The sequence below is a fragment of the Protomyctophum parallelum genome (genome assembly GCF_964188405.1).
Source record: "Protomyctophum parallelum genome assembly, chromosome: 5".
Taxonomy (NCBI): domain Eukaryota; kingdom Metazoa; phylum Chordata; class Actinopteri; order Myctophiformes; family Myctophidae; genus Protomyctophum; species Protomyctophum parallelum.
In genome coordinates, this window is record NC_139702.1 from 40,412,018 (window position 1) to 40,437,830 (window position 25,813).

Genomic DNA, 25,813 nt, shown 5'->3' on the forward strand with positions numbered 1-25,813 from the left:
TTTTGTGAGCTTGTAGATCTGATATTTTCAGCAAGTGTAAAAACAGTCATTATGATGACATCAAGGCCTGCCAAAATGCATTTTAGTCTACTAAATCAACTGTAGATTTAGTAGACTGAAACTAGACTTAACACTAAAACTATAGGACAAACTAAAATCAAAATGTCCTACCAAAACCAACACTGGCCACAGGGCAACCAGACTATTGTTATTGTCCGTTTCTAGAGTAACTTCAGACGTCAGGTCAAACTCTGGAGGTCTCTGATAAACCCTGCCTGTATTCTTCAAGAATCTCTGCACTCAGAAACAGATCTAGAAAACATTTGCATTTGTTTATAGTCAAATCTCACAAAGCATTTCCAAAATGTGCAAAACATTTATTAGCTGCAGAATCTCTCACAATTCCATGGAAATTCACTGAAGCATCACAAGCACATCATGTGTGACCTACAATATTGTATTTTAAGACATTACATTTTACAATCCATACATTTCAAGCAGGTCTGTGCTTCAGCCACGGAGTATTGAAACATCTTGGAGCCATTAGCTCTTTTCTGTGAACATTCTAAAACTCTTTCATGACACGCACTACGTGGACAAATGCAACATTCATTTTCAAATCTCATAAGCAAACTCCTTGCCTTTCCCTTATTCACATCTTTAGAAGCACTCCAGTTTTCTAGATGCCTACTTATGAATATGCATTAATGTAAGAAGTGCTGTTTAAGACTATTTTATTTCCATTGAATAAAACTCACCTATGTGAAAATTACTTCCACCACTCTTCAGTCTATTAACATTTTAATAACTTATTTGGTTGTAACAAATAAACAAACATGTCCTAAGACTGTGGGGGTCCCACCTTTTCTGGATCACGGTCCTATATTTGTACTTTAATCAGCCACGTAGTAGGCTGGGGATAAAATATTGGGGTGTGGGCGAGCATGCATTTATTTATGCTTCGTCTTGTCTTCATCAGGAGAAGTTTGGAGTCTACTGTGATACCCAAGATGACTATGGAGAAAAAACAATTATGTTTTCCGGAGATTGTGCTGGATATATGAACATGACCCACTGCCACACTGTTTTAATTAGTGATGATGACTTGGGACCACATGCTCCTTTTCCTGAATATAACGTAAATGTGCCTTCTCATGGAAATTTGGATTTTACCTTCTCCATTTCAAAAGGAGATGCTGAGACTCTACCTCCTGTAAAAATACCCTCGTCAGACCATGGCTTGCATCCAGAATATGAAAATGTCTTCGCTTATCCTGTGACCAAAGTGGTGCACAATGCTGCAGCATCCCTTCAAGAAGATCAGACCAAAGATCAAGGAGTTGATGTTGATCCAACCGCCTTCTTCCTCGCTAAGATCAGAATGAGAAGATCAGCTGTGGATAAGGAGAATCAGCATCCAATCTTTACATCAACCATGATGGAACAGCCACAAGGCCAAAGTAGTAACGTGGAAGAATCCAAAACCGGGAAAGCATCTGTGTCATTTTAGATTTTTTGCATTTGCTGTTCAAAAATCACACTGGTGTGAAGTGATGTGTGCCTCACTCACTCCTTTAAACGAACTGTACTCTAAACTAAAAGTCCTTTGACTTGGCTGCCACATGACGTTTAGTGCTCTAAATAAGTCCCTAGACTTTAACTTGGCTGCCACATGACGTTTAGTGCTCTAAATAAGTCCCTAGACTTTAACTTGGCTGCCCCACATGACGTCACGTTTAGTACAAAAAAATAACAGATATACAAGCTCACTTCATGTCACTTTATGCCGTGCTGCGAGCTTGCACATCTGCTTTTTTGGTTTAGAAGGCAGTGACCGGCCTCAGGTTTTAATGGTTTAACTCGGACACCATGTAAGCCAGGGGTGGCCAACTTTGACGATGGAGAGGGCCACTATATTTCCACACTCACTCCTGAGGGCCACATTGCAGATTACTGTCGTAGCAAAAATAGACGATCTACTGCGACGCGTTTTTAGCTTGTAGATCTGCTATTTTTGCTATATTTGAATTGAAAACCTGAATAATGTTTTGCTATTCTTGAATTGGAATAGGGGAGGGGGGACTACTAATGTTGAAAATGCAAAGTAAGACGTTTGGGGACAAAATATGCAATTACTGGGGGCGAGAGAAAAAAGTAATAAGTAAAGTAATAAGTAACTAGTTACTTTTCTCAGGGAGTAATTAGTGTAACTTTATTACTTTAATAAGTAGTATATTAGTGTTAAAGTAATATTTTGCCAACACTGTATGTGAATGGGTGAATGTCATGCACAATCTTATGTAAAGTGCCTTGGATTTATCATTTGTACACTCTCAGAGTATCAACACTGAACTTTTATTCTCAGGCCTATACACGTGTATGAATATTCTTTCAAAAAGGATATTTTTGTCCTCCGTTTGAAAAGAAATCCCTGCCCACACGACAAAGAAATCTGTATCCACACAAACGCAGAAACGCATCGAACACAGGAGAGATCAATCAATGCAGTAGCAGGTTTAAATTCATAGACACCAAGGTTCGCGTCCGCAACACGTTGTGAGCTTGTAGATCTGCTATTTTTGCGCAGGACACCATTCTACAAATATAAATTACGCTGAAGAAACAACAAACCAGCAAAAAGTGACATACATATAGCCTATACTGCAGCAGGTGTCACAAACTTCAAATGCAATACGCCTATTATTTAGGCTACATAACACATCATGAATGCTGCTATGTGTGTTATTACAGCTGCCCAGCAATATAGTTACCAGAATATATATATTTTTATTTTTTTTAAGATATTTTTTTGCGGCTTACGCCTTTATTGGTTTTTTAAGGGATAGAAAGTAGGCTGACAGGAAACGGGAGAGAGATGGGGGATGACATGCGGTAAAGGCCGTGTCGGGTCCGGGAGTCGAACCCGCGGCACACCGCGACTGGATCACCAGTCCGGTGCCCAGACCGTTACGCTACGGCCTGGGCCACCAGAATATTATTGACAAACCCTTGGCTTGCTGATTCTCACATCATAGCAGTCAGGCCAAATTTACGCACAAGAACAGTTTCACATTGCTATGCACACGCCAGTGACGCCGCACGCACATACAGACTTGTTGGTCTCATGCATTTGGCCATGGGTGCCATTTGTACAGTAGGTTCATAATATCCACAGTCTCCCTACCGCAGAATGAGCAGTGACGTCGTCGTTTCTCAATAGCTCCGTTTCACATGACTATACACACAGAGCCACTGGAACGGATATTTTGGAAAATCTTCACTTATTTATCAGTTTCCAAAAATCCTCAGTTTTAGTGGCCAGTGGCTGAAAGGCCCAAACGCACAAAAAAGATCCATATACAGTGTGTGTAGCCCAGGCCTCAGAGTTGTATTCCCTAAAATAATCCATTTGGACGCCCTTGGACCAGAGAAACAGTGTCTTATAGTAGCCAACACTGAATGTCGAGGCCACTCACAGACAGCTAATTTCAAGAACCGTACTTTTCTCAGTGGACGCCTCAGCTAGTGACCCATTGCTTCTCCTCTTTGATCTAGTGGCCAACGTGGACATCACCTCGGCAGGACACAAGCCTGGGCCTTCCCCACACATGTCTGCAGCGTAGGCATTCTGCCCGGTGGGCTCTGGCTCCGTTTCCCCGTCCCGAAGGAACAGAGCCTGGGATCTGTCTTCCATCCCTCCGCTGTTACCGTTCGGCACAATCCTGCCTGCCATCCGCGCGGTGTCATCTGTTCCCCTCTTCATCTCCCCTGCCACCCCCTCCTCCTCCTCCTCCTCTTCCTCTTCCCCACCACCGCCTCGTCCCTTGTCGTTTCCCAGGCCGCTTCGAGGTTGAAGCTCAATGCCGGCCCACTCCTCCGTGGCACGCTTACACTCGGTGCCGCCGGCTCTCTGGTGGTCGTCCACCCTGCGCGAGGAGCGGCACAGGGCCTTCCGGAAGCCCCTCTTGAAGTTGTCGGACAGGAAGCCGTACAGGATGGGGTTGGCGCAGCTGTTGGCGTACGACAGCACCACCACGAAAAAGTAAAGCCAGCGGAGGTCCCTGGGCAGCACCACCAGGAGGTTGACGACGTTCAGGGCGTAGAACGGCAGCCAGCACAGCACGAACACCACCACCACCACCACCACCATGCGCGTGATCTTACGCTCAGACTTCCTGCGACGAGAGGACGCGGCACGCACCCGTTTCCCCGCACTGCGCACCTTGGAAACAAAATGGGGAAAATAACGGTGGTGGAAAGTAACTAAGTGCATATACTGAAATACTATACTTAACACATTTAGACTTGCATGAGGACGATTCTACAAATGCCTTCTAAATCCTGACAGTTTTCTGAAAAAAACCCATGTTTCTATGCTAGTTGTTCTCAAACATTTTCATGTCCCCCAGTAATGTATTAAGCCGCCGACCCCCATCTGAAAATATGTTGTTCCAGGGACGCTCCCAGAAGCAAAGATTTGAGTTAAAAACGTTGGCTCTGAAATAATGTACTGTATTTAAAAAAATAGCAGACCTACAGTACAAGCTCGTAGCGCGGCACTCGGTGCCACGCTATGAGCTTGTAGATCTGCTATTTTCCAATAGCTAAAGTATAACATAATGCTTATAACACCAAAAGGGGTTCCCGCCCAAAATGGGTTAAATACAATTTTGAAGTTACTTGATTCTTAATTTCCAATACTTGTACTTGTACTCCACTACATCTCAGGTCCAAATATTGTTCTTTTACTCCACTACATTTCTTTGACAACTTTAGTTCCCAGTTACTTTGTAGATTTTGTTTACAAAACATACAGTAACCACTTCAGCCCCATACACATTTTGGCCATTTGAAAATAACAAATCAAGCTTAGATCTGCTATTTTCAAAAGATTATACATACATTTGAAAACTTAAAATGGGACTTTCTACGTTTTGTACTTTAAAGAGCTGGATGTAGTGGAATTGCAGTATAGAACCATGTCATTTATGCATACATATTTCAGCTCTTATCTGAGAAAAGCACTATTAAATGTACGGAAAGCATCTAATGATACTGTGCCTTTTATACCAACACTGACACAGGGATGACAGGGGGACCAGTCTTTTACGGTTTGTTGCATCATTTTGATACAAGCTGCAGTGGGTCTCATTATTAATGTGCGTCATCATCACAGTGCAAAACACCACATCCAACCAGTCAGTATTTCAGTGGCTAAACTTACTGTACAGTACTGTGTGAACCATGCAGAATAAACACAATAAGTCTGTACCCCAAACACAGCTGCTGCCTTTTGCTGATTTGATTAGCCACCACCAGTCACTCTCCTGATAAATTCTGCAAAAGCGAGCTTTGTTTGGTGTGTGTGTGCGGATTTATTGATGTTTATTCTACGGGACAAACTTTTGATCCAGCACCCAGCCTAGTATACTGTAGGTGTGGGATGTTCTTCTGTGCTTGTTATGATACTTGACCATACCACCATCGGGGGTATAGTCTCTCATATCAACAACGTCGGGTCCCAGGACCACCACTCCTGGGTCCAAATGGACCCTTAACACAGTGGTTCCCAATTACACGGGTCCGGGGACCCCCACGGGTCTTTGAGGGATTTTACAATATAAATTGGGGTCTCAGAGAATGCCATTAAATGGGGGTCTGTAGACTAATATGCATGTCAAACTGGGGGGTCCTTGAAATTAAACGGGTTGAGAATCACTGCTAGAGCCGTACAAATCTCATATCTTTTCAAATGGGGGTCCGTGGGCTAATTGGTGTCAATTTGGGGGTCCTTGACATGAAAAAGTTCGAGAACCACTGTCTTAACAGGGCTGTAACTCTGGAAGCATCGCTTCATGCCACGTTGTGACCTTGTAGATCTGCCATTTTCACTAGTTTGGGTCATGGGAAAATATCCAATTCCTCTGGGTCTTGAGCTAAAAGCTTCACAGGAACCCGTAACAATGGGAGGAGAAGAAGAAAAAACGACGGCGTACCTTGATAACTATGAGCAGGTAGCACAGGCAGATGACCAGCAGCGGGAACAGGAAGCCCACGGTGGCCGTGTAGACGATGAAGGCGGTCTTCCAGACGGTGGCCGGCTCGGGCCACACGATGCTGCACACTCTGCCGCCGTCCTCCTCTGCCAGCACGCCGGCGAACGCCACCACGGGCAGCACCACCACAGAGGACACGGCCCACACCGCACCGTTGATGGCCTTGGCCACGCGCGGGCGCCGCCACCTATGTACCGTGGAACATGTGAACATCTAAAACAGTGGTTTTCAACCAGTGTTCCGAGGACCATCAGTGGGACTTGAGGTTCCAGTGGTCCCCGGCTAAATGATGGAGACTTGGTAACCCTCATACATCGTTAACTCTTGAGTGTAAAATGAAACCAAATGGACCCATAAGGGTATCAATTTGGTTTCATTTTACGCTCTCAAGACAAGAGTTATTGTTAAAAATCTGCTTTACTTAATTTACAAGACGTTTGCCTGTTGGGTCTCAGAGAGGCAAAATCTCATCAAATGGTGGCACATCAAATGCCGAATAAATAATGGATCTTGATATGAAAAAGAGTTGAAAAAAACATCCACTACAACCAACACACCGAGACGAGCGGACGGGGTGCACCACGGCCACGTAGCGGTCGATGGACATCACGGTCAGGCAGAAGATGCTGGTGAACTGGTTGATGGCGTCCACCGTCATCACCACGCGGCACACCAGCGGGCCGAACGGCCAGGAGAGCAGCGCGTTCTGCACGGCCAGGAAGGGCAGGCCCAGCATGAAGAGCTCGTCCGCGATGGCCAGGTTCAGGATGTAGATGTTGGTGACCGACTCGGCCCTGTGGAGTGGAGGTCATTATAGTCAGTGATGTAGAAGAACAGTGGTTTTCAACCCTTTTCATGTCAAGGTCCATTATTTATTCTGCATTTGAGCCACAGACCAACGTTTGATGAGCCTCTCAGACCCAAAACTGATTTTGTCCACAACTCCATGCTATATTGATGTTGGTACCATTAGGAGAGATAACAGGCAAACGTTGAATTGTGTAGACTTCTTGTAAATTAAGTAATGCAGATGTTTAACAATAATGTAACTCTGTGTGTGTCTTGACAGAGGTGGTTATTATAGTATAGCCAAAAACTGTGCTCGAGTTTACTTTACTTTACATTTATAATGACTCGATTAGAAAAGCATCTAGTGAAATGACTACAGTAGTTTTTCTTTTCTTTGTTTCAGTTTCTTTTATAGTGGTGTGATGATTCCGTTTTTATTTATGCAAACGCCGCTGTTTCATACGTGAACGCGTGCAATGATAGTCAGCGCGTTCATGTGTTTGGGCCCAATCCATCCCAGAATGCACTCTGTTCCTACCCGGAAGGAGGAGTGAAATCGCCTCATGCTTTAGAGCAGGGGTCTGCATTGCAACCCAAGATGTTGAAAGAGCCATTTTCGACCAAAAATAAATTCAAAATCTATCTGGAGCCGCAAAGAAAATTACGCATTATAATGCAGCTTGCCAAGCTTTATTATCTCCCGGGTTGCAACGAAACTAGCTGAATTTAGCATGCTTTCCCTGGAAATGTCGTTCAACATTACTTTTTTTGTTGTTTGATAGCTTCTCACTGCAGATTAAACATACAGGCAGTCAATCTGCATTGGCTGTGAAGGCAAAAGCCTCTGTCCACGAACTGTTTTTCGTCGGCTATCTTTATTTCTCTCCCTGTAGAAGCCATAGCGTAGCAGGCAGCAGCCTCACACACCCACCGGTTTGTTTATAATAGACACCTGGCTGGCACGGCACTGAGTGTGTCGCATGCTATGACGCAAATTTTAGTTTAGTTAAGTTTTCCAATTTTGTAAAAATGTGTAGAATAAATATTAAGAATGCTTGTCACGTTTGGCCTCCTACAGAAACCTTAAATGAAAAATAATTTATTGCTACTTTTAATGCTACAGGGAGCCACTAGGGGAGTGCTCTAGAGCCGCCTGTTGCAGACCCCTGCTTTAGAGCAACTTAACCCTGTAACACCCAGCGTTGCAATAGAGGGTATGTGCGTGACATCATCAAACCAGGAAGTTATGCAGGAACGCCTACTGAGTGGCAAAAAACTACTTTTTTTTTTTTTAATATATTTTTTATCCCACGATTTTGTAACCCATTTTTCACCCCTGTGTCAATCATCTAATGTGATCCTGGGCTCTACACACCCTCCGCCAACCTGGGGAGAGCAACAGACTTAACTCATGCTTCCTTCATGCTTGAGTGTCCAAGTTGCTCCTTTACACCTGACAGGGGGGGGGAGTTTCCCTGGTTGGACGTGGCGCGTGGAAGGAACACGTTATTCCAACCAGTTCCTTTCCCCTCCATCAGGCGCCCCGGCTGGCCAGGGGGAGGCAGTTTAGAGACCAGGATTACTGCATGTTTTTGTGAGGGTACCTACCCTAGGGGACACGGGGAGAACATGCAAACTCCACACAGAAAGGCCCTTTAGCCAACCCCGCCTTCGGGTATGGGCACTGATGACGCGGAGGATTAAACACGCCGCCAGCACCCACAGCGCGGGAATCGAACCCAGGACCTTCTAGCTGTGAGGCGACAGCACTACCAACTGTGCCACCGTGCCCCTAAAAAAAAGAAAACTACTTTCTGGCCTTGACAGCCCATACATCCACACATCTGATTGCATTAAACGACATTAAACAATGTTAAACTCACTTTGCATGTTGCTTTGCCACTCGATTTGCCACTCGATGTGCCATTCAGTTTAAGCATGCGCATACCCTCTATAATACATCTTTTAATTAATTAGTAGAAATTAATAGAAATTAAGTAGAAATTAATTAATTACAGGGTTAATGCAAGTGGATGGGAGGAGAAATCCAGTGCCGTCTCTATTAATTATATACTCTAAGGTTGTAGTATCGTTTTGTAGTCATCAGGCAGGAACCATCATCTGGAACTTCCTTTCCCTCAAACCGGCAGAATAACAATAAAAGCTCTCGTAGCCTGCAGCTTTTATTGAGAAAATCTTTTGAGGGAATTTTTGAGGGAAAAGGAAGTTCCGATTGTTCCTGCCTGATGACTACAAAGCAATACTACAACATGACGTAGTGATATCATCCGCTCCCGACCGGATCAGAAACCCCAAAAATAATGCTGCCCAGGCTAGTAGATCTATAGGCCATTTGCAACATGCTTGAATCCATCATGCCCACCTCTGGTAATTGAGGACCACGTAGATGACCAGAGTGTTGCCCACCAGGCCCACGATGCACACCATCAGGTAGATGAGAGGGATGAGGACCCCCGCCACGCTGGGGACGAACCCCGCCTCGCCACCGCCGCCGCCGGGCTCCGTCCAGTTCGGCCAGCTGCTGTTCAGGAGGACAGTGTGGGCGAGACCCATGGCCTGTAGGGCTGTCACCATTACACACATAAGTTGACTAATACGTTGATTAATTTTCACAAAAATAAGTGCAATTAACAGGGGGTTTTTTTTGCATCTGTGACGGCCCACTGTGCCTTTAAGGAATGTGTGCTGTTCTGTGTCAGGACCATGGCCAATCCTATTGGAGGGCGGGGCTGGCAATCTGCAGAAAGGACATATCTGGCCAGTGTCTGCCCCAAACACTCTCCATTCCTGCTCAGGCAGGCTACAGGAGCAGCCACATCAGAGCAACTTTGGTTTTGATTATCGTTTGTTATGTTAATCGGGCAGTTGTTCACTGCCAGCATTAAATGCATTTGATTAATTCTATTAATTTATTTGTTAAATAAAATACTTTTTTCTGCTTAAACTCAGTTTGGTCTCCCCTCTTTGTTATGGCCCACGAGCCAGCCATAACATAACCTCTTTCTCGCCCGCCTAGTGGCGAAAAATAAAACTTCTGGGAACTCGGATTAGCCATAACACAACAACATCGAATATTGTATACAAGTAAGTAGCACAGGGCAGATATGACAAATGACTTGAATATACAAAGAAATTACTAACAAAAAAAAAAAAAAAAAAAAGCAGAAATAGTTGATGTACAAGCTCTTCGTGACGTATGTGGTGTAAGCTTGTTGAACAACTACTTCCACTATTTTTGCAAAATGTTTGAAAATGTATGGACATTTTTCAAACGTGGAAACGATTGACAACTAACTACGCAAGAACGCTCGCGAATATCTCAGATAATTGCGATTAGGCGATTATGTGACAGGCCCTACCTGTGGGGCATGGCGTGGAGGAGGGGAGCAGGAGAGGTGAATGCTGGGGCGTGACAGCGCTGACCCGGGTGGCCCCAGAGGGGTCCTCCTGTGGCAGTACGGAGGCGTGGACTGCTTGGATGAGCTCCATGAGGACTTCAGAGGATGAGTGGGGAGTTCAGTGACACGTTATAGTCCTGTAGAAAGGATGTACAATTTAGGCGTTTTAGTAGACCCTCTTTTTTGAGTGGTGCAACCACACCTACAACCAGCAATGTCCGTGTCCGCCAAAAGACATGATTTTTTTGGCACAGAAAGTTTGAGAACTATACTACTGATTTAGAAGGCATTTGTAGAATAGGCCTCAGGTTAAATCTACCCATTTGTAAGTGTGAGGGAGTACGAATGAAACAGAATATGGACCCATAAGGGTCACTTGTACTCCCTTGCACAAATCCATTTGTTAACAATTAAAGGACCACTTTTTTTTTTCTACTCAGTCTGTGTCTCATAGGAAGGCTGTGGGCAGTTTAGAAACCGTCTTCCAGTGACATCATCATTAGGCAGATTCTTTTTAAAACAAGATCTTTTTACAAAAATATTTAGATTTTCATTATCGTGAGAACGATGGCTTCCATTTTCGCATTGCAACTTTTCAGGACTAGAAAGCCTGCAGTTTCTATTAACTTGTATTCCCCATCGATGATGTCACTGGAAGACGAGTAGAAAAAAAATCGCGTCCTATTATATGAAGATAGGTTGAAAAGTGGTGAAGTGGTCCTTTAACAAATGGATTCTAAACGGCTAGTTGTTTCCACAACTCTTGTTTCCTGCAAACGACAGAACAGAAAGTACACAAGGGCATGAGGATAAAAGCACTTGATGCATTTAGTACTTAGTGTATTTATACAAGAGTTGTTTACAAAGCTGTCAAAGCTTCATAATAAGTGTGCCGCACACACAAGCACACTCTGGTCTGGTGGTAATGGCTCATAATTGTTTTGCTGTTAGGAGCACAATGCACCAGCATAGGACTGGAAAAGCGGTATGTCCTCCACACAGCCTTATGCGTAATTACTGCCAATGTGAGGATAATGAAGAGGAAAATAGGTAGAGGAAAATGGACATGCGGTCATGCAAATGCGAGTGTGAACGCAACAAAGTCAAGTCAAATACATTTACATAGCACGTTTAGTAGACTCAATATGCTTCAAAATATAGCTAAAATAAAAATAGCAAAGAGAAAGTGACATAGCATAAGAAATTAACAGAAAAATAGAATCATTATTGCATTTAAAAAGCTGGTGAAGGCCACAACTCTGGCCAAAACATTGTAGGCTACCTTGTAATTAATTTAATAGCCAACACTAAAATCTAAAATGACCGAGAATGCTTTCTCAGCTTTAACGGGTTAATACCCAAGACACCTGATGGAGAGTGGAAAACATATCCTAAATCCCCCAGCTGTGTTGATTTATCCGAGTTACATCTGTACAGAGTTGAACAAACTCTCAGGATGTCATGCTGTGAAGAGCGAGCATCATCCTGAGCAGTGCACAGTGCACACATAAAGTAAAGCCACTTATATCATGCAGTAGCACATGGTTTCTCATGAAGCATTGTGGTCAGAGAGGCGTGTGATTTCCCTCAGGATTCTTTTTACCATGAACTCCCACTTCCCACACAGACTCCTGTTCCAAAACACCGGTACACTCCAATGGTAAATGGTGGTGCATTTATTTAGCACTTTTGTCCAGAAACATAGATTGCGCATTACATGAACCCATTCACACAGACACATTCATTATTTCATTCATACACTGATGGCGGAGGAAACCATGCAAGGCAACAACCTGCACGTCAGGAGCAATTAGGGGTTCAGCATCTTGCTCAAGGACAATTTAATACTCTGGGGGAGCCCGGGATCAAACTGGGAACCCCTAGTGGCAGTAGCTGATCTCCAAGCTTGTAGATCTGATATTTCAGCTTTTTACATCTTCCAACATGGAAACGATTATCCCAAATAATTGCGATTAGACAATTATTTCTAACATTTACCCATACTGGAAGCAAGTATATCAAAGTGTATTCAGAGCACTTTTAGACCATTTCATCAGCACCACAGAACAAACAATAAACCGTTCATAATAACTTCTCGAACAGAAACAATACGATCACACACACACACACACACACACACACACACACACACACACACACACACACACACACACACACACACACACACACACACACTGATTGATTGATTTAAATATTTATTAACAGTTTACAGTACATTTCAAGCACAAACTCAATACAAAGACTGTTAACTGTGAGTGGACGACCCAATTAAGCATTACACTTGTTTACAACAGGGTCCACATTGTTCAATTCATCAAAACATTTAGAGACATACAAATAGACATTTCTATGTAGCTAAAGTACAGAACAGGAATTCATCATATACAGTACACACACACACACACACACACACACGGTTTGTTTCTATGGTAATGAAAACTAACGATATGGAGAGATTGTTACACACACACACACACACACACAATTCAGAGAAGCTCTATAATGTTTCTTTCACTCATGTACATAAAGCTGACAATATCACCATTAACGCAGCCTGTGCAATTAGCCATACTATAGTTAAGACAATTTCACCTTGAAAGAATGTCCAGACTCTGTTTGTTTTTTTATATATATTTTAACAGGTCTACTGCATAAACCCGTGTTCCCTGCTATTTAATCCAATATTCTACGCTGCCTAGATTGTCTTATTACCTTTGGAGCATACGCTGAAGTATTTGCCGCTTTGATCCACGAAAATCCGGTGAAATATAGTCTGATGGTTTGTTGTAGAAGAGAAAAACCACTCGCCATTACAATGGGAGACAAGAACAGCCTCCACAACATGTTGTAGTCCAAACAAACCAGCCGTTCACTTGCATTGAGCTCATGGTTTGACTTCCGGTTTCGTCATCTAATCATAACGCGATGGCCTCGTCACCAGGTCCACTACAAATCCGCTCTCTCTTTCTTTTTAATTATTTTAAAACAGCGAATTAAACACATGAAACATGTAACAGTCATGGTGCTGTTAGCATTCATATTACAGTGGTGCTGTTAGCATTCTGTCGCCCCGTTCACTTGGACTGAACTTTAGAGCTGTGGTTCCCAAAGTTGGGTCCTTGAGGGAGTTCCAGGGGGTCCCCAGCTAAATGATAGTTAGTTTGGAACCAAATGAACCCATATGGGTCTGTAACTCTGAGAGTTCAGAGTCAAATTAACATAGATGTTACTATAAATTGGGGGTCCCAGAGATAGAAATGCCATGAAATGGGGGTCTGTAGCCTAATGCATGTCAAACTGGGGGTCCTTGAAATTGAACGGGTTGAGAATCTCTGCTAGAGCCGTAAAAGTCTTCTCTCATGGGGGTCCTTGACATAGCTTTTCAAATGGGGGTCCGCGGGCTAATATGCGTCAATTTGGGGGTCCTTGACATGAAAAAGTTTGGGAACCAGTGCTTTAGAGGAAGGCTCATAATGCAGCACAGCATTCCAGTGGTTCTACATACAATGTATATTATAATGCACAGCATGCATGTTTTGCTTTTATCTACTGCAAGCAGCAGCCATGTAAAAGACATGTCATGGACACAGAAAACACTCATGAATTTAACATGATGGGTACAAAGGGTTTCCATATTTTCAGCTGGCAGGATTTATGATATGTACAGGTATGTGTGTGCACATTACGTGTTGCAGCTGAACAGAGCAGAGATGATAGTTAGGTAAAGTTAGCTTAAGTTGTGGCAAATCTGCAAAAAAAAGCTTACCACAAGCTTTCTTCACAGATGTGTTCATAAAGGTGTCTACTATCACAGAAAAATGTATTCCAATTTCCAACCCAACTCCCTTGGGAAACTTTGTGACAGCTGCTGAAAGTTGGGGTACCATTATCAACCAATAGCCTATAAGGCAAAGAATTCCAAATTTCATTATACTTTAAGTAGCATGTGACATGTCAAACTAGGGGGTTTTCATGATGCTGAATCTATTCCAAGCATGAGTTTTGCATGAAAATACTCCTTGAGATAAATTCGGCCATAGCCACTTGCCCAAATGTGCTGACCTCATGCTGACGGCTATGGGCATTTTTAGGCAAAGGAGTGTTTATTGTGCAAAACTAATGCTTGCAATGGATTCAGCATCATGAAAACCCCCTAGTTTGACATGTCACATGCTACTTAAAGTATAAAATTTGGAATTCTTTGCCTTATATTGGTTGATACCCCAACTTTCAACAGCTGTCACAAAGTTTCCCAAGGGATTTGGGTTGGAACACATTTTTTTGTGATAGTAGACACCTTTATGAACACATCTGTGAAGAAAGCTAGTGGTAAGCATTTATTTGCCACAACTTAAGCTAAATTTACCTAACTATGAGGATGATCAGATGGATGTGCCACTGATGGTGAGAAAGACCAGTGCAGAGCTGAGACGGAGGATGGGAGTGGAGGCCATAGTGGATGTGTAGAGGAGAGCCATGGTACGGACACATATAGTAAGGAAGGGAAAGAATTATTGGGCGAAGAAAGTAATGTCGATTAACTGGGAGGAGACCCGGTGGCCGGCCTAAGAAGACCTGGCAGACGACAGTGTTGGCTGACATGGAACTTAAGCACTCGGCATCGACCATGAGATGGCCATGGACCATTCCTGGTGGAAGAGAGCCATATCGAGAGTCCAGTACAACCCAGCAGTGCCTGGAAAGCGGACTTTAAACCGATCATGATGATGATGCACACACACACGCATGCACAGAGAGACAGACAGACAGACAGACAGCCTTAACAGTTTTTCTGGTGTGCAGCACAATCGCCTTCCATTCCTAATCTCAGAAGGCAGACGACCATTCTGACCTCCCGCCTCCTTTTGTTTGCCATTGTGTTGCCAGAAACAAACCGCACGTCAATCTGTTGCTATGGTCGTCAAGACGGGACCCAATAGGCCTGGCACGTAACATCCCAGGAGATGGAATGATTGGAGTTCAACTTATATAGGAAAGGCACAAATGAGGAGATGGAGTGCAATTATTTCTGTTATAGTTTTCCTCTCTCTCTGTGTGTGTGTGTGTGTGTGTGTGTGTGTGTGTGTGTGTGTGTGTGTGTGTGTGTGTGTGTGTGTGTGTGTGTGTGTGTGTGTGTGTGCATAGTAAAGGAATAGTAGAATAGTCTCCACTCCTTTTGGTGTATTTCTGTCACATTATATGCATTGTGACAGCCTGCATATAATGCATATAATGTGACAATTATATACCCATTATATATTCTAAGCCATTGTATATATATATTTCATTCATTCTGAGCCATTATATCTATTTATTCTGTCATGAGCAACTCTTGTACATAACTATTTAAGTGCTTATAGTATTAAATTAACCACTCAGCTATGGCTTCCCCGAGTCCCCGTGTGAGTGATTGAGTGAGTGCGTGCGAGTATGAGAATGACCTCAGTCCAGTCTACAACCGATGTGAGGATAGGTGTTAATATAAAGAGCAAAAGGACATTGGACCATAATTCTTAAATATCAGTTATATCACTATATTTCACTCAGGGGAGGTGAGCAATCCTGCTAGATTACCAATTGTCCGTAATCAATTTACAAGTTGACTCAAAATAGCTAAATGAATGACATGACAATATACTAATGGATGCAGGGTGTTTAAAATGTTTCTAAACAAAATAATCTAGCATCAGTCGAGAGAAAAGATGATGATAGATGTACACCTAATCTGTCCACTGAAACTAATGCAACCTATAAGTAATTTTTTAACATTGTGGTCAAGAAAAATAATCCAAAACCACACACAAATCCATGCCCGCCCCAGCCTGCTCTCCACTCATTGATTGAATACTTAAAAAGTACAGCTTTTATGGCGGTTTTGAAAGAGGGTAAGGAGAGGCACTTTTTGATGGCTTAATAGCTAGTAGAATGAATTCATCCCCATGTGTCCCGCTAGCTGAAGATGGGGGAATTAACTCAGTGGAGCTCCCTCTGGTGTTGTGCCCATGGGCGTTTCTCCATCTTTTGAAGTAGTTTGACATGCATATTGGCACTGGTCCCTTGAGCATCTTTTTTTTTTTTTTTTTTTTTTTATCCCACGATTTTGTAACCCAGTTTTCTTTTCACCCAGTGCCAATTATCTAATGTAATCCTGGGCGCTACACTTCCTCTGCCAACCTGGGGGGCAGCGGACTGACCTCATGCCTCCTTCTATGCATGAGGAGTCCAAGCTGCTTCTTTTCACCTGACAGAGGGGAATTTCCCCGGACGTAGCGCGTGGAAGGGACACGTTATTCCGACCAGTTCCTTTCCCCTCCATCATATTTATATGTGGAACCGGAAATGTAATGCCTCCCTCAACTCCTAGACCCACGGGTGACTGTTTCATGTAATCAATTCCCAACAGATCTCCAAACCTATTGTTTTGGGGGGCACTGGTTTCAGTTCATTCAATCTCTCTTGTGTGTTGGCTAGTGAGATGCACCCTAGGAGACATTTATACTTCAAAGCGCAACAGTACTGCACGCAGAGAACAGCTGATATACAAGCTCACATCGCATCGCATGTGAGCTTAGAGGTCTGCGTGCCCGACACCATCGCGGGACAAAGCATAAATTATACTTGATGGGCTGCAGGTGCGCGTGCAGCCGTGCACAAACACAACAGAAACCAATGGATTATATATTTCAAGAGTGAGAGATCACAATAAAAATCCTAATCATTCTTCCTCCACACTGGGATAAAAACAGCATCTAAAAGTTTGATGGGGCATTTTTTAGTGAGTGCAGCTAGAACTTTTCCATTGCATCTTATGGGAGGTAGTGTTCTTCTGCTGCCGGTATGCACGCGCATGCTGTTGCTTATCAGTGTGACGTCGTCTGTTAAGGCGTCTATTCCAAGTGCATATCAGGATAGGGGGTCCCCAGTTCAAATATGATTATTTTGAGGAGTCACTGGCTGAAAAGGTTGAGAACCACTGTGCTAGAGCAGGGGTTCTCAACATGGGGGTCGTGACCCCTCGGGGGGGGGGGGGATCCCGAAATTATTTTGGGGGGGATCCCCAAATTGAATGGCTGGAAAATGGAAATGTAGAGTTCACACAGTATAGTGCATGCATAAACTTTCCTTAATGATTATATCTGGTTTCAGTATTTATTTATGTTGTATTTTCTCTATTATTAAGGTTATTGTAGCAGTCAATTTGTATTGGTGGTGGGGAGGGGGGCGTGGCGGGGGTCGCAAGACATGGCCAAAGTATTTTCGGGGGTCCCAGCCAAAAAGGTTGAGAACCCTGGCCTGTGCTAGAGTACCATGGGTTGCATGCATATATAGGCTAGTCAAAATGACATTGGATGAGTCCTCCATGTAGCTACAGTACTGTCCTGCATTCCCACTGTTGAAGACAGAGAAGATTGTGTGCACATCTCAAAGCCTATATTTAGGCCAGGTGCTGGATGGCAAACATCAAAGAGGAGTTAAAAAAATCTAGTGTAAAAAACTCGTGTGCAACTAGTTTCTAAAGCTCAGAGACTTACTTTATTAAGAGGCATTCCCACTGACCATCGAGGAGATCCTGCCCCAACATCCTATTCTTTCGTCTACTTTCTTGATTACTTTTGTTGCCATTTTAATACCGGAAAGTCGGAAACATCAAAAAAGTCTAATCTAAAATACAAACCAGATGGGTAATCTCTTCGTTCCTTGTGAAAACACTGATCGTAATGTCTGTGGCCTTACTGAGGTTAATTATTTTTATTTACCCAGCTCGGGCTTTTTCAAACTGCAATTTGTTCTCTTCCGAGACTGGGAGCAAACAGATTAGCCAGGAGGTACAGTATTTAATAGACACATGCACACGCACACACATTTAATTAAGCAATTACAGCCAGAGCACACACACACGATAAGTAACCCACTGGTGATTATGGGCTAACGGATAACATCCGAATCCACTACTCTATGGCACACATTATATGGCACACAGCCAGCTCCCATGCTGTGATGATAAATATACATATATTTATCATCACAGCATGGGAGCTGGCTTGACTGGCAAGAATCGTACAGCTATTTCAAAATGTGACAACGTGGGAGTACTGATTTATCTTACTGCTCGCCATTATGCAGATCATAGAGTGTCACACACACACACACACACACACACACACACACACACACACACACACACACACACACACACACACACACACACACACACACACACACACACACACACACACACACACACACACACACACACACACACACACACACACACACACACACACACACACACACAGTGTGTGAAGTGAGTATGTGTGAACATATCGTCACAAGTGGCAGGGGCGCAAAACTATGTGCATGCATGCTCCTGGGTGCCTAGCCCCTTCTATGCCCAGATTTGTGTGCAGACGGCAAACCGCCTTTTCTAAACACAGTGCAACTGTGCATCTGCAATGAATGAAAGTGACTCTCTGCGTCTCTGTCACATACAGTATGTGCAGGCTTCTAAACTAAATGATGCTTAATGCTTAAATGCTTAAAAATGACTCGAGTGAGATTGTTCTCACGAAAGTCGAAAAGTCGGAAAGTCGAAAGACTAGAATCTAGTCTTTCTGACCTTGGCTTCTATACAGTGCTGCCTACTTCACATTCCTGCATCCATTCACAGTTTCACACATACTGCAGTGGCAGAACACCATTTGACACACTCAAGCCCAACACACACCGTCTGTGAAGCGGGTGCGCAGCGACGCGGCACAGTATTGCCGTGCGTCGTAGCCGCACAGCAACACCCACAGGGTGCGGCACACTACCGCGCGGCTCACGGATTCCCGGATGGAGGCCGCGAGGCAACGCCTGGAAAATAGAACAGCGGCGTATCGGAGCGCCAGGCGAGGCGTGAACGCGCGTCTGATGCTGCCGGTGTGGGATAGGTTCATTGAAAATAACGGAGGCGGCTGTTTTGACACGCAGCGTTCACAGACGGTGTGTGTTGGGCTTCACAAGGACACAAGGACACTTTGAGCCACAGCTAGGACAGGAGAAGCCAGGGATTTCTTTTTCTCACAAATCCTCTCTTTATGAGGGGCCCTGCCACAAAACAACGTAACGTATATAAACACATTTTGGGGATCTTTGATATAAATATTTTGAGAACCACGTAATCTTGGTGGCCATAGCTGAATGGGCAGAGAAGCAGCCTGGGAAACAAAAAGGTACCATGTTTGATTCCCGGCCTCAGAAATGTGTCGAAGTCTCCCTGAGCAAGACACAACACCCCCTTGGGCAGCAATCAGCTGAAAACGGAATTTCCCTTTTGGGATCATCAAATAGGTCTAATTATTATAAATCTAAAACACATTTAGCTTCTGTGGACAAGCATATGTCTCTAAATGTTGAATAACAAAGTACTACCCACCACTACCGCAAAACAAGCATCTATCTTTCTATCCATCTATGGAATTAGGGACAAAGTAGTGATATGTACCAGGATCTGTAACAGCAATGTGAAGTCAGTCCTATACTCTACAGGGCTGAGCCATGGAGGACCACTGTTAACACCACAAACAAAATCATTCATCAACACCTGTGGCAACACACCAACCAAAAACCAAACCAAAGAAAACAGGAAGAGATCCTTAAACAGAGTTGAAGATGGATAGACCATACTCTCCGTAAACCAGCCTCAAACACGACAAGACAGTCCCACAAGTGGAACCCCCAAGGGAAAAGAGATTAACACCTGGCACCGAGACTTGGAGGCAGGTGCCAAGAAAATGGGCCACACTTGGGGACAGCTGGAGGTGTTGGCTCAGGACCCAGATGCTTGAAGAACTCTTGTAGACGCCATAAGCCCCAGAATGAGTAATAGGCGTAAGTAATATGTGCCAGCCCACTGTGTGTGAACAGAACCAAATGGATAGCAATCTGAGAGAACCCATGAATATAGAAGATACACTTGACTTTACAGAACACATAAAAGCTTTCAGATGTTCAGTTTGAGAGTGCATGTGTGAGAGAGAGAGAGAGAGAGAGAGAGAGTTTGAAAACCACCAAATGTTTATAACATGTTGAAATACTGCTGTCAACTTTCAAAAGTATAAAGCGTATCCTAAATGGATGTATAACTATCTCTGACAGAAAATGCACAATCTTTTATAGTCTCACAAGATAGTATTACTCAAAGTGTTAATATAACACAGCTCTGTTTACACGTTTATTTTATTGTTTTATCTTGATTGTTTTGTTCCACTTTTGCTTTGGCAATGTAACGTATGTTTTCTCATGCCAATAAAGCTCATTTGAATTGAATTGAGGAGAGAGAGATTCATTTAATTTGTATAGTGTTAAATCACAAGTCAAGTACTTCACATGTAGAGCAGGTGTTGTGCACACTGCACATTCTCAGAGACCCAACAATTCCCCTGCAAGTGGCGATGGCTCTAATGTGAGAAAAAAAAGGCAGAACCTATAGCTCTATAGGTGGGTATTCATCTGTGGGTTGAGTGGGGCTTATTATAGGACAGATACCATTAGTACTTAACTGGTTCAGACCGACGGGTCCTAGCGCATTTTCATTGATATCAACCGAGAGAAAAATATTCTGAATTATTTTCTTTTTGGCCCTCCAAGGCCACCATACTCTTCGCTCTTTGTTCATCTGCGGTCCCGTTTACTTCCCCGTTTACCGCTGCAGAAAGAATCCTTCATATCTCCTAATCTAGGGAGCTCTCCGTGGTTTTGTTCAGATGGATACTAAGCTCTTCATTTCTGACTTCTGACCTGCCTCTCGTTCAAAATATGAACGCGAAGGATCATCGATCGATTTCATTGATACGATAGCAAGGTAAGCAAGCAGAAATATGTCTCCCGGTTTTTTTACAGAGTAAAAAGTTAAAGCGGCCATATCTTCCCGGCACAAGCTTCTATTTTGAAAGAAATCCCGGTGCTGATTTTCACACTCTGTCTCAAGACATATTAGTTTGAGCAGAAAGACCCCACTGAACAGACATAACATTGAATTAATTGTCTCCACCAGGCCGAAGGCATGGGGGGAGAGTATGTTTTGCACTCCGTCCGTCCGTGTGTCCGTCCGTCCGTGTGTCCGTCCGTCCGTCCGTCCGTGAGCAGCTAATCTCGGCCACCGTTAACCCGGTCGATGCCACATTTTGCACACACACTCCCTGGATGCCAACGATGAACCTCTGCCCCAAACTTTCCACAACGGCCTGTTATAGCGCCACCAGGAGGCCGCTTTGTGCAAAACAAGTTTTTGCACAGTACACCTACAGATTTTGTCCAAACATCACGCAAATTGGTACACAGTCTCTCTAGAGCCATTCAACCAAACCGGTCTTTCACATTTCTCAGACTCCATCCTGATTGGTTAACATTGGCTTCCAAAGTTCACAGGAGTGCTCAGTTTCAAACAAAATGCTGCAAATCATGAACACATCGCGTGATTTCCGTGAAATTGTGCACCCACATTCCCACTAGGACGAGGACGAAATGCCACATGAACAATTTCAACTCAGCCTCAAGGTGGCGCTATAACTGCCCGAAAAGTGTTTTAACCTCTAACTGCACGGATCTGTGGATAACTTTCTATGCCAACTCCCTAGAGGCCAAGGAAAAACCTTTGCCTGGAATTTTTCACATCTGCTCTTTATAGCGCCACCAGGAGGCCGACATATGTCAAACACATTTTCTATTATTACTCCTTCAGATTTTATCCAAATTTCACGCAAATCGGTACACATGATCTCCATAGTCATGTGATCAAGACAGGTTTGTTTGATTTCTCATATTCCATCCTGATTGGCCACAATTGGCTCCTACAGTTTTCAGGAGTAGCCCGCTTTGTACAAATCGCCACAACTCCTCAATGCAGCGTCCGATTGCGATGAAACTGTGCATGCATATTCCCACTAGGCTGAGGAAGAATCCTGGTGGAGACCTGTGCCCAGAAGGGCACTTTTTCTAGTTTATCCTCTTTCTATCGGCAATGTGTTTGTTTAATAAAAATCCACTGTAGACATGTTATGAGCTACTCCCTGTCAAGAAATTCCTTGCAGATGATTTCTTTCTAAGTGCTGGAGTTTGGAAGTGCTCGTTGACTATCACTCACTTTACTGATAACGAGTGCTTCCAAACTCTGACACTTGGAAAAATAATCTGCAAGGAATTTAGCTCATATCATAACATGTCTATGGTGGATTTTTATGAAACAAACACTTTGCAGATAGTAAGACGATAATTCAAGCTTTTCGTACAGCTCCAATGTTGGTGATTTTGACGGGTTTTTTTGACGAATTTTTCTGTTTGGATGAATGTGCCGTCTATAGGGAAGTTGCACCTAGGTAGCACCTTGCTGGCAAGATGATAGCCATGTGTATATCATCAATGCCATCTCCTGTCTGGTAAAGAAAAGCACTGGCCCTGACCACTCTGCTACTGTCTGCCACAATTATTTTCCTCTACCTTTTCTTGTAATTAATTGGAAGTTCAGTTATAGTTCTAGGACCTGTGGTTCTCTACCATCTCAGGCCACGACCCCCCAAAATAATCTTTGAATTTGAACTGGGGACGTGGACACACACACACACACACACACACACACACACACACACACACACACACACACACACACACACACACACACACACACACACACACACACACACACACACACACACACACACACACACACACACACACACACACACACACACACACACACACACACACACACACACACACACACAATTGTAGGAGTTGAGGCATTATATTTAGTTTGACTCTAAAATAGCATGCCTACAATTAAGTGGCTTTATAGCTTGTCGGCTATTTTCATATTTCTTCTTTTCTTATATTATTTGACAATTTGGCCAATGTTTGACCAATTTATTTGTAGTTTGTTGATTACTTTTGGTGCAGTAATTATTTTTGAGTGGTACTACCGTAGCCCTTCCTATGCTATGCAGCTATAGTGTAGATATTTGTCCTAACACAAACATTAAATGCCATTGGCAATAAATTGAGAATTTACATCATATGTTGACGAGCAAATTGGCTATTTCGGTTCAATTCCCATTAACAATGAAGCAATACGATGATAAGAGCGCCCCTCACTTCACACGGGTGTGATCTTTAGGTATTGAAAAGGTAAAGTCCTTAAATTGACTTTACTGTCATCTGGGGACCCCCAAAATCATGGGGGGAACTCACCCGGGAGCCCAACCAATGTTGGTCGGGACCAATTAAAACTATGATGAAAAATGTTCGACCACCTTTTTTCACTGACGAAATAAAAACTATGCTATGATGAGTGATGACTAAAACTGAGACTAAATATATTGATAATTTTGTCAACAAATAGAAACTAGATCCAGAAGAACTAAAAACAAGTAATTTTAATTAAGTTTGGTTGCGCTCTGCGACGCGTTGTGAGCTTGCCATCAAGGCAAGCCAAAATATATTTAATCAACAAAATCTAATGTAGATTTAGTCGATTAAAACCTTACAATATTTAGTCGACTGAAACTAGACTAAAACATTTCAGATTACTAAAATATGACTAAAACTAAAATTAGATTTTACTCAAAAGACTAACGACTAAAATTAAATAAGAAAATTGCTGTCAAAATCAAATCAGATTGAGAACCACTGACTGGTCTAGACGGATCCAGGTGGGGGTGTTTGTTGAAACTGCAGTGCTGCTAATCACTGCTGTCAACCTCCCGACTGCAACTCTTTGATACTCGATTTGATTTCTTATTTTCTTTATTAGATCCCCATTAAGCTTACTGTGAAACACAGCAGCTATATTCTTCCTGGGGTATCTCACTCACTCACTCACACTCCACTCTGAACTCCACTTTACTGAACCTCTCGCTGGCTTGTAATCGGCCCTGACCCGCGGAGTCACCCCACATGATCTGTGTCATGATGATGTTGCCCTGGCCTTGGCCCCTCCTGGCCTGGCTGTCACACCACTACAATTAGGGACTTCTACGGCAGTCCGCTCCGTCAACCGGAAATGGATCAGTGCTCGATAGATAAACCTGCTTGCCGTTGCAGAACCTACACTTCCACGTAGTGTCTGCAACGCCATGTCAAAACCATATTTATTGAAATAAGCTGTCATACAATTGCTCCAGCACCTTCCTCTTTCCACTGCTGATCACATGTAAGAAGCAAGTTATCGGCAAGTTAGCTGACGCGTGACGGGGTGTTCTAATCTCTTCTAATCTTGTCATTTTTAACAGCCGACGGCTGTTTGCTTAACGATTTTGACTGCTACGGCAATTGCGTCATAGCAAGTACTTCAGCCTAGCGAAGCCGTCCTGAAAACCATCGTTGCTTAAAGTCCCTATTGTCTACCATTCAGTGGCTCTCAAACTTTGTATGCATATACAGGTACATGTACTGTACATTTGATTGACGATGCTCGATCTTGAATCCATTTTATTCTCTCTTGTCTTTTGCACTGTCTTGCTTTCTTTCTGGGCCACTTCACCCCTTTTGCAACCACATCTTCTTTGAACAATGTTTGGGAGACAAGAAACACTTTCCTGGGGTTTATTTTTATGTGGGCAATATGTGTTTTTTAGATATTATAGTATTTCAAAGTGTCTGCGATGTCACAGACACTGGTCTCACTTCCTTTCTCGACTACATGTTGTCTCAGTAAGACAGCCCTCTCCCTCTCCACAAGGTGGGGTGAGTGCATCAAAGCATTATGGTCATTGTAGTAATCCAGCAATCCAGTGAGTCAAACCCTAGTCAAACATTATCTACTGTCTATAAATACTAATAACATTGAGTGCCTTAAGTTTATTCCAGCAGTGAAATGGCCCTTTAATCTTTTAATCATTATTCTACTGTTACTGTTATTACTATCTGTGCCACTGGTTCCCAAAGTGGGGTCCGGGGACCCCCAGGGGTCCTTGAGGCAGTTCCATGTGGTCCCCAGCTAAATGATAGTTTGGAACCAATTGGACCCTTTATGGGTCTGTAACTCTGCGTGTACAAACTTGTACACTCTCAGAGTTAACATTGATTTTACAATATAAATTGGGGGTCCCAGAGATAGAAATGCCATTAAATGGGGGTCCGTAGACTAATGCATGTCAAACTGGGGGTCCTTGAAATTAAACAGGTTGAGAATCACTGCTAGAGCCGTAAACATCTTCTCTTATGGGGGTCCCTGGCATTATCTATTCAAAAGGGGGTCCGTGGGATAATTGGTGTCAATTTGGGGGTCCTTGACATGAAAATGTTTGGTAACCCCGAACCAGTGATCTACGCTGCTGCATTGTCTGAAGGACTCTTATGAACCTGTACACAAGATGTAACAATAGAGTACATAACCTTGAACTTGAACCTTAATGTCAAGGACCACCAAACTGATAACTGATACGTATAATTTGGCCGCGGGACACCACCTAAAAAGGTTTTGTGGCAGCCAGGGACCCCCATAAGAGAAGGTGTGTGTGTGTGTGTGTGTGTGTGTGTGTGTGTGTGTGT

General features: G+C 43.4%; 1 protein-coding gene across 1 annotated transcript; it reads right to left on the reverse strand.

Moving 5' to 3' along the window:
* Nucleotides 1-3,472: 3,472 nt before the first annotated feature.
* LOC310858369 (somatostatin receptor type 5-like) lies at nucleotides 3,473-24,231 on the reverse strand (the record flags this gene model as incomplete). Its single annotated transcript, XM_083764478.1, has 6 exons — nucleotides 3,473-4,222; nucleotides 5,997-6,243; nucleotides 6,614-6,850; nucleotides 9,229-9,430; nucleotides 10,226-10,360; nucleotides 24,144-24,231. 6 exons carry the CDS (start codon nucleotides 24,229-24,231, stop codon nucleotides 3,473-3,475), a joined length of 1,659 nt encoding a protein of 552 aa, XP_083620604.1.
* Nucleotides 24,232-25,813: the final 1,582 nt, after the last annotated feature.